Below are 14,666 nucleotides of genomic sequence, written 5' to 3' on the forward strand. Positions count from 1 at the left end.
CGTCACGCTCGACTAGAGAGTAAACAAGAAAGCAATCTATTAGGTTCGCTGTAGCACACAGTTAGGAAAAGAAACCGCTTCGCTGAAGACAACCGCTGTTGGATGTTTTTAGTTAGGGCCAGTCACCAGACCGAAAAAGCAAAAAGGTTTGAAAAACTGCCCTCTACTTTAGCCTACGTTGAAAACAATGTGTTACTGTTCAAATGTTGCCCATTTTTTTACATAGTAATGTCCAGAATTCATTTCTCCAAATAGACTTGCTGAAAAGGCAACTGATAAAAAGCAACGGATTAAACGAAAATTGTCAAGCCCATCAGCTATCTGCGGTTAAACTCTGTCTTACTACGACCAAAGATTTACTACCCACGTGTCAGCTAACCGTAGTAGTCGCCTACGATTTTTTTCAATCGCCTGGGCAAGAAAAAGAGAAAAAATGTGGAGTATAAAAAGAGAATGATCTCGCTAGCTTGAACACGTGGCTCCATTGTGGCTGCTTAACGGCAGCGGTTGGGGCTGGCAACGTAAATTCTAAGTAAAGCAATTGAAATTTACCAGCCAAAGGCCAACAACTCGAGCTTGTAATTTGAGATGTGATCATTTTTGATGCAAGTATTAGCAGTTATTTATATTCAAGGGAGAATAGCATGGAGTGCAGACATTACAGTTTCTTGTTTAAATCAAAATGTTAGTTAATAAGTTATAGGGTTCCCTACACTCCACCTGTAACTAGATTTTACTTCTAGGTATCACTATTATACGAGTGACAGGTCTAAAATTGTTCGAAAGGCGTTTTTAACCCAACATGTATGTTTACTTTTGGCAGTAGTACTACGTTTACACCAGTTGGCGCCAAAAGTCGTGCTCTGTTCGCTCACAATCTAGGTCTATTGCTTCCTTTATTTCGATTGGTTGGCTTTCCATTCATGCCTGTTCGGATAAACCAGCGTGGAGCGTGGCACAGGATACAGAATTTCAGCAGCTAGGCTACGCTAAGTAAATATTACCATGGTGTCGACTATTCCTGAAAATTTAAGTATAGCAGCTAGCTCGAGGCTCGCAACTGTTTACATTTAAGTTACAGCCTAAATTCTTACCATAAAGTTTGTTATTTGTCAGCAGATAACTAGGTTATGCCACCATAGCGTTTGAATATTCCACTAAAAAAGGCATTTTTTTGTTGCGTTAAGTAGCTTGATTTTTCAAAAGGGCAAGATGGGCATTCTTGACGCATTTACTCGACGAAAACGTGTGGACGATAACACTGTAGGAGAGTCACAACTTGCGAGGGTGCTTACTGTATTTGACTTGACTGCCCTGGGTGTTGGAGCGACCTTAGGCAAGTTACGCTTGAGCGGCCATGTTTACGCATCACTGTACACGCTTTAATGTTGGTTTGTAAACGAGTTTTGTTCACTTAAGTGCGAAAAATGTCAACCTAAAATTTGTTCAGAGTTTACTTTACTGATTTACAATAATAATATGTGTTTTTTTGAATAATTTTTATATCATTCTAGGTTATTTTATGATACTGGTACAGTTGTCGTTGGCTGCAAAAAAAAACACTTTTTATCGAGTATTAAAATAACACATTAGCCAATTGGGAACCTTAAAAGTGGGTTTAGCCTAAATTCGAATGTATGAAAACGTTTTTGGGGTTGTAGAGCTTTACATGGGAATTACCAACATTGAATACATGTCTGAAAATGACTGTTGAATCGAAGTTTTTATCGATTTTTGTTTTTAGGTGCTGGAGTGTACGTACTTACCGGTGCCGTCGCGAAAGAAACGAGTGGACCAAGTGTTGTCATCGCCTTTCTGATTGCTGCGTTAACGTCTGTATTGTCCGGTATGTGCTACGTGCTCTTGGTAGCATGGAAATACCATATTTTATTAACTATTTCCAACTTTTCAGGCCTCTGCTATGCCGAATTCGGCGCAAGAGTCCCAAAAGCCGGGTCGGGTTACGTATACAGCTACGTCACAGTGGGGGAACTTTGTGCTTTCGTCATAGGATGGAATTTAATTTTATCCTATGTGATTGGTAAGCAATTTCGTAAACTTTAGTTGCTATTGCGCATGAAAGTTTCGTAAGAAGATGTCGCAACTTTTTATACAGTGTACTATGCCCCCACATTGTTTACTGAAGCCCTAAATCAGTGTGCGTTTTCAATTTACTGCAGTCGCTTGGTCAATAATTGTTAAACGTTACGGCTGTTTTGTCAATTTTCTGTGGTGTAACTTCATATGAGGTAATGTATTTTTCCAAGATTTGACATAAAATCATGTCAATACGTAGGTGTTCTCATTTCAAAGAACTCAATATTTATGTTGATTTAACACACAATGAACTATGGTACTTTCCAGTGAAAAAGGGATTTTGTTTACCTGTAGACGTGGGGGATTTCTAAAACAAATTTGTCTTCCAAAACGGTAAAACATGTTTCAAGGCATATAAAACGCGTTAGGTTAATGTCCAAGTACATTAAAACACTAAAAGATACATATTTTGCACTAAATTGAACTACATCATAAAAGTGATTTCAGTGAATTGCACAAAGGTAATAATATGTAATAATCGTTTTTAGGTGCAGCTAGCGTAGCCAGGGCTTGGACTGCAAACCTCGATGCGTTAATCAACAAGAAAATCGAGACCTATATGATTGCTTGCTGTACGATGGAGGTGCCAGGGCTAGCACCATACCCGGATTTATTCTCATTTGTAATCATAATGATCTTAACCGGTAAGAAACATTGCTACATTAAGTGGTTTTCATTTGTATACTTCCTTTACTCCTAACAATGGGTCGTAAAGTATTTTGTATGTGCTTACCACAAAAATAAATTCTACAACATATAGGATGTCAAAAAACACCTGATAAATGACGTCAAAGACATCTGTTGACCCTAGAAAGCCTTGTATAAACCGGGTAAACATTTTCATGAAACACACCCACCCTGGAGCTTCTTAAATTTCCTGTTCAGTCTAAAACGCGACCCCTCCTGCTTTTGAGGCACAGCTGAGATTTTTCTGATTGGACGATCAGGAAATCACGTGATTAGCACCGCCTCTTTCCTCTACGCCAGCTGTAATTGGATGCGCGTCCGTTTTTCACACTTGCCTCGCTATGGCATATGCACCAAACAAACTCTGATTCGGGGGCAAACTTCGGTGTTGAAACCGAGAACTTAACACCATTACGTTGTAAAGGCCCAATAGTTCGACACAAAAACGCAGTTGTTCGACTATTTGATGGTTCAGTGTTTTATTTTGTTTTGTTTTTAGGCTATGGCAGTATAGATGCTTAGTGTTAAAATGCTTTTCAATTTTCCTTACAATATTTTTTACACAATAGAATTCCACCCTATTTTTTAAACACAAAATACATACTTACTCACGGTTATCGGTGTAACAAAAGCATGAAGTTTGTAGAGCTCTACTGGCAAATGTAATTTTATATCAAGGTATATAATACTGTGTTATTTACCCTGATGAAGACGACCTGTATAGGACGTCGCAACGTCGGAATAAAATTACATTTGCCAGAAGAGCTCTACAAACTTGATATTATGTCTGGCAGCAATAGCTTACTTAACAAAAGCATGTTAAAAATGTTAAAAACTGTTTCTATCAATTTTACAGCACATGGCTAGTAGCAAGGCTTTGTCCTGTAGCCTAAGTGTGTAGTGTAAATGTTTGTTGTGTGAGCGCTTCCACTTATCGGTGTTTGTCTACTTACCTCTGCAGCTCTCATCGCATTCGGCGTTAAGGAATTCGCTACAGTGAACAAAGTCTTCACTGTCCTTAATATCGGAGTTATTCTCTTCGTCTGCATTGCTGGTCTAACTCAGGCTGACTTGCACAACTGGGCGTGGGAAGAAGAAGAAATTATTGATTATCTTCGGTATGTTAACACTAAAAAAGTCTCCATGTACAATGTGTTGTGAGCTTTTTAATTCAGGTTGTTAAGATGTTTATACAGCGAACTGTTTATTTTAACACACTAATCTGGCTTGGAAGACCGTTCGAACTATGGGATGCACTACATTACAGAGTTGCAAGCGGGCCCAAAATCTGAGCCCGAACCCGGCCCGAACCCGAAAGTATAAGCCCGAAGCCCGGCCCGAACCCGAAACGTTTTTGAGAAGCCCGTTTAGGCCCGAAATTTTGATTAACAGGCCTATCCACGAAAGCCTCGCAACAAAGGATGAGAAAGAAAAAAGAGAAAGACAACAAACACAATGAACAATAGTAGACAATGGCGTAAACAATATTTTTTAGAGTAGGGTGGGCATTAGATCAAAGCCAGAGACTTGTTACTTAGCTGAGTGATTTTATTTAAAAAAATGGCGGACACGGAACGTAAAGTCAGGCCCGTTTTAAGCCCGTTTTCTCACAAATACCTAAGCCCGAACCCGGCCCGAACCCGGCCCGAACCCGGCCCGAACCCGAACCCGGCCCGAAAAGCCCGGCCCGACTTGCAACTCTGCTACATTACACTAACATTTATACAAATGAAAATTTCACAAAATTGTCACACTATAGTTTCACAGACTAATTTGCGTTTTAGAAAACCCATTTTTTGGAATTGTTTTTCGATCTTAGACGCGCTTGCTAATTAGAAACGCTTTGAATATGAATGTAACTGAAGACAAAATGTGCATTTAAGTAGCTTAAATAGAAGTCGTTTTGACAAAACTATTTCCGTAATAATTTAATTAACACAGCTAAAATGCATATGATACATTTTTGCTATAAGTTTCAAACTGGCGTTTTAAGGATTTTTACATTTCTGGCTAAATACCGCATACCCAAGCGGATGTCCAAAAAGTATGCACGTATGACTCTCTCACTGACCCACATATTCCTTGAAAACTTAAAACGGCTCCACTCTTAACCACTGAACAATGTCCTGTTGCAGGGAGCAGACTTGCAATGCAACGGGATCCAACCTCAGCACCGCTGCGGTCGCGGGGTTGATGGGCAATTGTTCTTTCGACGCTTCCACTGTCAGTTACGGCACTGGCGGCTTTTTCCCTTACGGATTTGGAGGTCTTATTTCGGGGACGGCCACTTGCTTTTATGCTTTTGTGGGTTTTGACTGCATTGCTACAACAGGTGTGTATGTACGAAAAAAAACTGAACATTGATTTTGCACTTGCTTTAATTGAGTTTCCCGATCTATGCGTAGTTTTTTTTTTTACAGAAAAAGATAGAGGCCGAATTTAAAAACAAATACACACATATATATATATATATATATATATATATATATATATATATATCTGTCTCAACGATATACGGAAAAGTCTCTTTTTCTGGTTTATAGGTAATCGTTTCAGTTAAAAAATATGTTTCACTTGTCGAATTAATAAAAGTAGACGTAAAATTGGGTAATGCTGTGAAGCAGTCCGGTCGTGTTTAGAGTTTAAATGAAACAGGCTCGATATATCCTCGGCGTCATTTTTGTCCAAAATTTCACCAACTTTATGACTTTTGGTTGGGTTTTGGGCCTGTACCTTCGGGTTCGAGCCCCCGTGTACTACTTAGAAGCAGCCACACTGTATTGTTTTGTCACAAAGAGAACGTTACCCACAATCCCTTCTGTCGTTGTAACTCGTATTTTCCCACCAGGTGAGGAAGCGATTAACCCACAAAAGGCAATTCCTCTCGGGATTGTATTTTCTCTCGCTGTATGTTGTGTGGCTTATCTTGGAATATCATCAACCCTTACATTGATGCAGCCTTATTTTCTACTTGATTCGGACGCCCCCCTTCCCTACGCATTCGACTACGTTGGCTTGGACTGGGCTCGTTACCCTGTCTCCGTCGGTGCTATCTGTGCCCTTTCTACCAGGTACGCATTGTGTTTGATAATGTGTTTTACGACAGCAAAACGACCTAATCATTTGTATACGACTGTTTATGTAGGAATTAAACGACTGTTTTTTTTAATAGATATATTACTATACATGCGGTCTTAAAATAAATGCAATAATATCATGTGCGTTCAATCTTGGCGCATATAATGTGCATATATATAAATATAGTTTTATAGTACCCTTTAGGCACTAACTAAATATATGCCTTAAGTGAAAACATTGTTATTAGACGCCAAATCTACGAGAGACGTATTGTTTTTATCCAGATTGAAACATAACTATATATATTACATTATCCCGAAAGCCTTTTTGAGCTTATATATAGTAGTGTGCAATAATCTAGTCTGTAGTGGGATTTGAACCCACGGCGATGTGCTTAAACTCTGTTTGTTTCATCAGTCAGTAATGTATTTTTGGAGGCAATTGCTAATGAACTTCAATTTACCCGCAGGGCATCTATTGAGGTTATTTAATGTTATCCATTGCGTCATACTTAAACTATGCAAGGTATTCGCAACGCTTAATATGTGTGCCCACACTAAAATAAACTGGTTAAACTTGATTTTGTGATGAAAGCGGCAACAAAACAGGCTGTATTCTGTGAAAAATGTTTATTTCAAGTCCGAGTGTTCTAACGCTTTGGTAGGCATGGCGTACTGTTATAAACTATTAATGTACGGTAATGAGGTATACCTTGCGCTACCAAATGATATACGCACATAACGAATGTAATATTAATGCAAGAGTTATGAAATTTATTATTTAGATTTGTAAACAAAATTATATGTAGTGAACCTTTCTTGATCAGGGAAAGCTACGAACCCTTTTTTGTTTCAGTTGCCGTCAAGCACTTGTAAGAAATACCTTGAGTACATACCGCACAAGCAAAGTCTAATTGACATGTTTAGCTTTTCAAATCCACTGGGGCGGCAACATGGATTTTAAATCAGCGAGTCAAAGCCCATAAAAATCAGTGGAACTTGGCGTTTTGTGCTTGCGCCACAGCAACTAACTACATATTTGTCGGTTTACAATTACAAAAAAAGTTATTTCAAAAAATTCATTTTAAACTTTATGGTGGTGGCTAAGACTGATTTGAGCCGAGTTTACTATTATATACAAAGTAGGCACGAATGTAGTGGTTTTTATCTCCACTTAATCGGGCTATGCTATAACGACACTGTTGTTATCGAAAAGTAAGTTTCAAAGTCAAACACAAAACACTATAAATTTCCTAGGCCAGGTCCAATGTCTAATTCCATCTGGGCTGGCATGTCATGAGATATCAATCAATGTCTAAACATTCGTACGCAACTTTGCGCACGTACCGTATTTGTCAATATGTTAACGCGTTTAATGGGCCTGGCGTACTACGATTTATGAATGAGTATGCCATGATCTCAGATCTGCGTAAACGCTTCAGGACTGATCCCAGTACGTGTGTATGTTCACCTTAGCTTGTCAATATGTTATCGCAAAATTTACACTACAGTTAAATTAAGGTCAGCTATTTGAAAAGAAAATTAGACGGCTATAAAGAATTGGGTTGTAGTTGGGATTACATAAATGCCTGTCTGTGTATAACAAAATGTCATTTGGGTTTTCAAAAACCATTTCGACTATCCTGTAATCTGAAACTTTTGTCAAAAAGGAAATGGACTTGTCAGCTATTATGCCCCACGGTTTCCTTTTGAAATGTCCCATCAATCCATCAGAGAAAGAATCTTTAGTTTTGCTGCATGTTTAACCTTATGTTGTGTATTCTATGCAGTTTGCTGGGCGCAATGTTTCCAATGCCTCGTATTATATACGCTATGGCGATCGACGGATTGCTTTTCGAGTTTCTTGCCAAAGTTCACGAGAAAACAAAGACTCCACTTGTCGCTACATTTGTGTCCGGAACTTTTGCAGGTAAATTCTCTTTTTTGTATTTGTTGTGTCAATAAACTAGTTCATGACGTCACATTTGCCGTAATTAAACGCGCGGTTTGAAACGATTACCATAAAAGCAAGGTCAAATTATCGAAAAAAATCTAAAAAAGTAAAACTCGGTTAAACCGTATTTGGTTAATCCGGACAAACGATGCGAAATCTATTTTTTTGCCCCCACCCTAAACCATTTTCTATTCTTACAGGCATCATGGCAATATTTTTCGATCTAAAGGAGCTGGTAGACTTAATGTCAATTGGAACTCTAGCAGCGTACACACTAGTAGCGGCATCTGTTCTGCTTTTGAGGTGGGTAACAAAAGATCACCGAATTATCTCGGGTATTTGATGTACAATTCCCACACCATACATGCCCTGTGTGCTATAATGAACGATAATTCAATAAAAACTGTCGATTATAATTGGATAAGCATCGATTTGGCAATTAAATTGGACCCTTCTGACTCGTCAACGAAGCTTTTTATGTCAAATCGCCCACAAAAGTCGTTTCTCTAAATGACCTTTGGTCTGATTTTTACCTTAAGTTAGTTATTGTAGTTCCGGCTTGCACTATGTACCAACGCTTTTTATGCAACTTTGAAGACGCTTTTGTCTATTATTTAACACATTGAGGATTAAAAGAACGATGTTGGTATTATTAATAGCTTTACAATGGCCTTGTAAAAGATTAAGATCCAGTAAATCTGAAATAGTTTTTCTGTGGTGCAATACAAAGCCACGTAATACACAGTCAGAGTTGTGATTGGTAGAATAACCGAACCTGTTTGCAAATTCCAGTTATGCGGCGCAAACAATAGAGTTTCTTGAAGGAAAATCACGTACTTGATCTAACCATCTAAAGCTCGAGAAAATTGCTGAGATATTATCTTAAACGACTCCGTCAACTTGTGCTGAGGGCATTTTACCTGATTATCGCGTTTGGCCATCTGAGGTTAAGCCTGTAGACAACTTATCTTAGTACAGCGGCAAGCCCGTATTGAAATTGTTTTGGCATAATAAATACGAAACTGTAAGCGCCAACGTTCTTAACCTGGGGTAAAGTTAACATTCTTTAGGTAAATTTAAGTAAGCAAGCCTTTATATATGTTGGATTAGTATGTGAAATCACCTTGTAAATTTTATGATCAAAATTTGCCAAAAGGTAAACAAGAAAAAAGATACTAGAGAGTCTCTTATGTAACGGAATGCAATTTTAGTGTAAAACCCTTGCCCCACTTCAAGTAATAAATTAAGGCATGGGGCATGAGTAGCGTTGTGTGTTACAACGACAATTTCATGCGTTTTGTTGGCATATTTACATAACATGTCTCGCTTTAAATGCAAACGTTTCCCACAAGTGTTGCTATGACAATTACATGCGTTGCTATGACGACAGGTACCAGCCTGATCCTGAAGCTGACGTCACCCCAAAGCTGTCTGATGACGATTTAGACGACAAACAAGCAATCCACGCTGCCGAAACCATGAAACGGAGCGAGTCTTTCGAATTTGAGATGCTGATTCGACCGAAATCTTCGCATCCAACTCCAATGACCAACGCCATTGTCAACTACACGTTAGCTGTATCAGGTAATGTGCTTGTGTGCGTTGGTTAAATAATAGTTGTAAGCGGGTCTAAAATAAACCTTATCTCACGGCGACCCGAATAGTAAGCGTAAAAGGGGGAACCTTTAAAGACCCCAGTTTTTTTAAAAGCTGAAGTATTGTAATGGCACAATAACAGATTTATAAAACGTATAACTACTTGCTGCAATAATTCGTAACATGCAAATGACATTAATCAGTTGTCGATAGGCTTAATCGTTAAGCAATTGTTAACAGCAATTAACGACCAAACCAAACTGAATGCCGACCCCTGAGTACCATATCGGCCTGGGTTTCCTGGTCCGGGCTCGAATTTCTATAAAACGGCCTTGATTGGTGCCTGACCTTACACATGGCATCATTTTTGCCGCATTTTTTCATGGTTGATGGTTCCCAATTTTTTCGGGCCCAATTTTTATGCCCGCTCACAACGCTGAGCAACCTTGGGGGTTAAGAAGTATTAAATGAAAACTCAATTAAACTCTCTAAGTCAACCCGGCTATTAGAATATTGGAATTAACCAGTATATGTTTTTCTACAGTGCTTGCGCAGATCTGTATGAGCGTGGTAGCGATTGTGGCATCGGCAAGCGAATGGAATGCAGGAGCAATCGCGTTTGTTCTAATCTTTGCGGTTATTGTGATTCTAAGCACGATGGTGATAGTGTTCCAACCGCAAAGCGCTAAGCCACTTGCTTTTAAGGTAAGTCTTTGTGTTTGACTTTTAATCATAGCAATTCGAATTCGGGTTTGGGCTTAATTTGATGATACTGACTTGTCCTGGCTTCACACTTTGTCACATTTGTGTCTAAGTATTACCTATGTAAAGACAACGTTTAGGCTTTATTCGGTCGTATTTTCGCCATGTTACAGTTAACTTTCAGACTTAAATCAGACTGCATTAAAACATATTTTGGGGTTCGGGCCTGCGTTGGTTTAAATCAGGTTTGATTTGTGCCTAACATTACACTTGTCGTATTTTTACCTTTATAAAATCAATTTTTGGGCCAAATTGGAAGGTATTAAAATATATTTTGGGGTTCGGGCCTGCGTCGGTTTAAAACAGGTTTGATTTGTGCCTAGCATTACACCTGTCGTATTTTTACCTTTATAAAATCAATTTTTGGTCCAAATTGGAAGGTATTAAAATATATTTTGGGTTTAGGGCCTACATAACGTTGGTGTAAATCGGGTTTAAGTTGGTCCGAACTTATACACTTTGCTATATTTGTATTGTAATTTCACCGTGGTAAAGTTAACTTTTCGGCTGTATTATGCGAATATTTCGGGTACCCGCTTATAACACTGCTGTGAATTATTTTTTTTATGCCCCAAGCCTCCCGAGTTCAACAAGTTTAATTTAAGATTCATGCGTTAGTCAACGTTTGCTGCTTGCATGAATACTAGTCATGTAATTTCCTTGTGTCTTGCGAAACACTCGAAGGCACACAAAAAGCTCTTGAAATCTTGACGCGTTGTTTGTCGTAAGCAAACTTGCTGGTTAGACTTTGCAGACGTGGATAGATTAATGTCACACCACATAGCTGGTTTAAACCGGTTTCACAAAAGAAATAAAAGTTCAATATTTTTCAACTTATAAGTTTTAATAAATTTTAGTTTTTTATTGTTATTGCTTTAAGAGTGCTACCGTTGGAAAATGTTGATTTTTTTGTATTGTACTGTTATACAGAAAATGGGCAATCACATAAATTTGTTCGGTTTTGCGGTATGCGTTTGTAACCTTAACGGAGCCTAACGGGTTCTAGAACCAACAATTTAGGTTTTAGTATGCATCGTGTACCCGTTTACTAACATGACAATATCGGGTTGAACGTAATATTATTTTAGTGGTTTAATTCACTAATAGCTTAAATTGAATACATCATAACTGACAAGTATTTTGTATAAGTTTGATTTATTTTAACGATGAATTTTTTTTTGTTAAAGGTACCTCTCGTTCCGTTTGTTCCAATCCTCAACATGGTGGTGAATATTTATTTGATGGTTTCTTTACCTCCATCCACCTGGTACAAACTTCTCATATGGCTGGTGGCAGGTAATTAAATTAAAAATGTTTTTCAGAATTAATTAGGGATGTTTTATTGGGACCTTTTATTTAAGAATTTTTTTCCAGCATTTTGGGCGTGTTTTTATGCAGGCAATTTTTATTGTATTATTAACATTTGTTTGCACACATATACTGTTCCCTACAACTACTGCACAAAACTATTATGCAAAACAAACAGGCCGCAAACTTTGTAAACCGTTGTAAGTAAATATAAATTTAAAATCGGACGGGACGAGTTTCATTTTTCAAAACATTAAAAAAATACCTTCAAGTACATTTTTATTTGCCAAAAAAAACAATGCTCTACTTGCATTTTAAACTACAAACAAGAATCCCCCAACTCGTCGCTTTGTGGTGAAGACTATATTGATTCTTATGTCTATTGAGTTAAAACATGTTATATTTCGTGTTTTATTGATTGTTTGTAGGCGGTTTGATATACGTTTTTTATGGACTTCGTCACAGCGCCGAAGCTGAAGGAAATAAACCAGTGCAAAGTGAAAAGAAAAACCCAGCACCACATTCGAATGGCGATGAACTTGATGTACAACTACTTCACGAAACCGAACGCGTATAACACTTCAACTGTTAGAAATGACGCTCTATTTGTAAGGTTAAAGGTTAAGATGTGGCCCAACCGAGAACCCCCATCTAAAACATTGTGTTTAGTTATCCTACATTTTTAACTTACCACCGTGGTAGTAGCACCTAGTCTTAATGCCTTTAGTAACTTACAAAGAAACGATATTTATTAGCACTAGTGATGGGACGAGTACCCGATACTCGGTACTCGGTATCGATGGTATCGAACGATTTAAGTGGTATCGATACTCGTACTCGGTATCGAAATATTTTGTCTCAGTTTTCGATACCAACGTGCGAATACCGAAGGCCGATTTACGCCATAAGAATACGGGCAATTTCTGGCCAATATTTGCTTCGGACAGCACAAAATCGGGAAAAAGTTCCGCAAAGTTACGTATATTTTTATGCGCTTTCGTGTGGAGATTACATTTTTCGGCATGTGTGTGCACGTCTGTACCCGGCAATGGCAGATAAATTAGACAGTGATATACAACTAAGTACAACGCTATACTAGTACTCGGTAATCGTACTCGGTATCGAAGGTATATACATGTGGTACTCGTACTCGGTATCGGTACACGCTTCAAGACCTGGTATCGTCCCATCACTAATTAGCACACGCGTTAAAGATTTCGTGACAGTAAGGCGATGACCAATTTTTACACAATGCGCCTTTGGACATGTTTATAAAAGCCAAAATAATTAGCTATACTTTCCAGCAAAAAATAGTTGTCACCAAATTAACTCTTTTTAAATTGCTGTGACATTTTGCGAATGTTTTTTGATCACCAATAGTTGAATACAGGTGCAAAGCAAATTTTTTAAAGTGCTAAAATTTTAGTTATGTGCGATTTTTACCAAAACTTTCCCATTCCAAACTTTAAAAAAATATAGTGGCAAATAGTGCTAAAGTTTTACCCGTCATAAAATATGCGCTTTTTCATAAATGTTTAGTTAAATTTTCACAACGGTTCACTGTCATTGTGATTTCGCCAAAATGTGGAAGAAAAAAAACTACGACGTCTATTTATTTATGTGTAAACTGATTTTCGCTTTTTAGGACATTGTAATGTAGAAGCTTTTTGTATGCTTAACATTTATTGCTAGGCAAACCGATTCGTGGCAACTACATGATGCCTTACTGTAAGACTTTTCTAAACACATCTGTTTTCTTTGTGTGGTGCCTACGCATGTACCAATGGTTTCTAACTAACAAAACAGATTTGTAAGTCGGGTTGGGGCTAATTTGGGCCTAACTTTACAACTGGCCTTAATTGTGACAAGATTTTACAAACTTCCTGGCCTAATTCAGACTTTTATTTTAAAAAATGCGTACCTACTTACATATGACAACGTATGAAGTTTTATATACTATATCAGTTACTACGTGAATTGGTGGGGTCATGTAAAAAAAACGGTTGAAAAAAACGGAACCACTGGTAAAAGACAGTTTAAAGCCTAAAGTGTGATGCCGTATGCCGTAAAGCTGTACCTCAGTTTGCCCAAAGTCCAACTACTGAAAAAAGGTGTTGTATGTATATTGCGGTCGGTTGCTCTGTCACGGTAAAAAGATATGTAAAATAAATCAATGCTAGTGAATGCTTAGTTTGTATTACCAAACCTTACTATAACTCGTTTAGCCATTCTCGTCAAAACTAACGTTCTTCCAAAATGTTGTGTTATCCGCCTTTTAAAGGAAACCCTTATGACAGTGTCACACATTTATCTTGCTATAGGCAAGTATTTAACTTACTGCATCTACTCGCTGAATGAGTAGCACTCGAGTACTCCTCTAATATAACTCGCGCCCGCGTTTTCAACTCGTGCTGTTGAATCTTGCTGCCGACCTAAACCACGTGACATGATCAACCAATCAGTATCGAGTATTGCCGCCTTACCATTCCAACACACAAGGCTATGCATTCAAATAAAGCGCTGGCATTATTTTCAATTTTTTTGCCTTTAAAGCCTCGCAAATGCCTTTTCGTAAGTTGTTTCTTCAAACAGTGGTCGTTTGCGCAACCATTTGGGCATTTTTTGACATGTTGCTACATTGTGCCGCGTTTTTGCGTGAACTTATTAACTGAACGATTTTGTGTGTATTTAAGTGCTGATGTACATTTGTAAATAACCTTTTCTATTGTTTGGCGTTTTTTCCAACTTTTTTAGTTTGCTTTTAGAAAATGTGCGCACTAAGGCCGGATTTAAAACAGGACAACGGGTAAGCGACCCTCTATATACCCCTACTCCCTGAAGTTAACACCCAAATGATAATGACACAATTTGATATTAACGTGCTAAAACGCCATTTTTCAAATTTTGAGACCAAATTTAAATATTTAGATGCATTTCAGCTAAATGTGTAAAGTCAACGCAATGTCATGTTTAACACATGGTGCACTATTGAAATGTGTGCCCACCTAACCAGTCGTGCCCTTGAAATGTCTAAATCCGGTCCTAGTTTAACCCGTTGTAACCCTAGCCACTTTGCCGAAGAGCCTGAAGTTAGTTGTGCAACAATAAACAGTTCAAAGATCGGCCTTGGACAATCATTGACAGAGCAGCGGTGCCCGACAGTTTGCAAACAGTTTGTGTAACTC

The 14,666-nt window shown here is 38.1% G+C and overlaps 1 protein-coding gene across 1 annotated transcript; it reads left to right on the forward strand.

Moving 5' to 3' along the window:
- The first annotated feature begins 805 nt into the window (after positions 1-805).
- LOC145222369 (high affinity cationic amino acid transporter 1-like) lies at positions 806-14,606 on the forward strand. Its single transcript, XM_080088475.1, has 14 exons — positions 806-993; positions 1,207-1,336; positions 1,745-1,846; positions 1,913-2,041; positions 2,586-2,741; positions 3,746-3,902; positions 4,920-5,116; positions 5,633-5,855; positions 7,652-7,791; positions 8,016-8,118; positions 9,206-9,399; positions 9,956-10,116; positions 11,361-11,469; positions 11,910-14,606. Exons 2-14 carry the CDS (start codon positions 1,213-1,215, stop codon positions 12,056-12,058), a joined length of 1,944 nt encoding a protein of 647 aa, XP_079944601.1. The 5' UTR covers positions 806-993; positions 1,207-1,212; the 3' UTR covers positions 12,059-14,606.
- The last annotated feature ends 60 nt before the right edge of the window (positions 14,607-14,666 follow it).

This window comes from Phallusia mammillata, chromosome 4 (assembly GCF_965637545.1).
Source record: "Phallusia mammillata chromosome 4, kaPhaMamm4.hap1.1, whole genome shotgun sequence".
NCBI lineage: Eukaryota > Metazoa > Chordata > Ascidiacea > Phlebobranchia > Ascidiidae > Phallusia > Phallusia mammillata.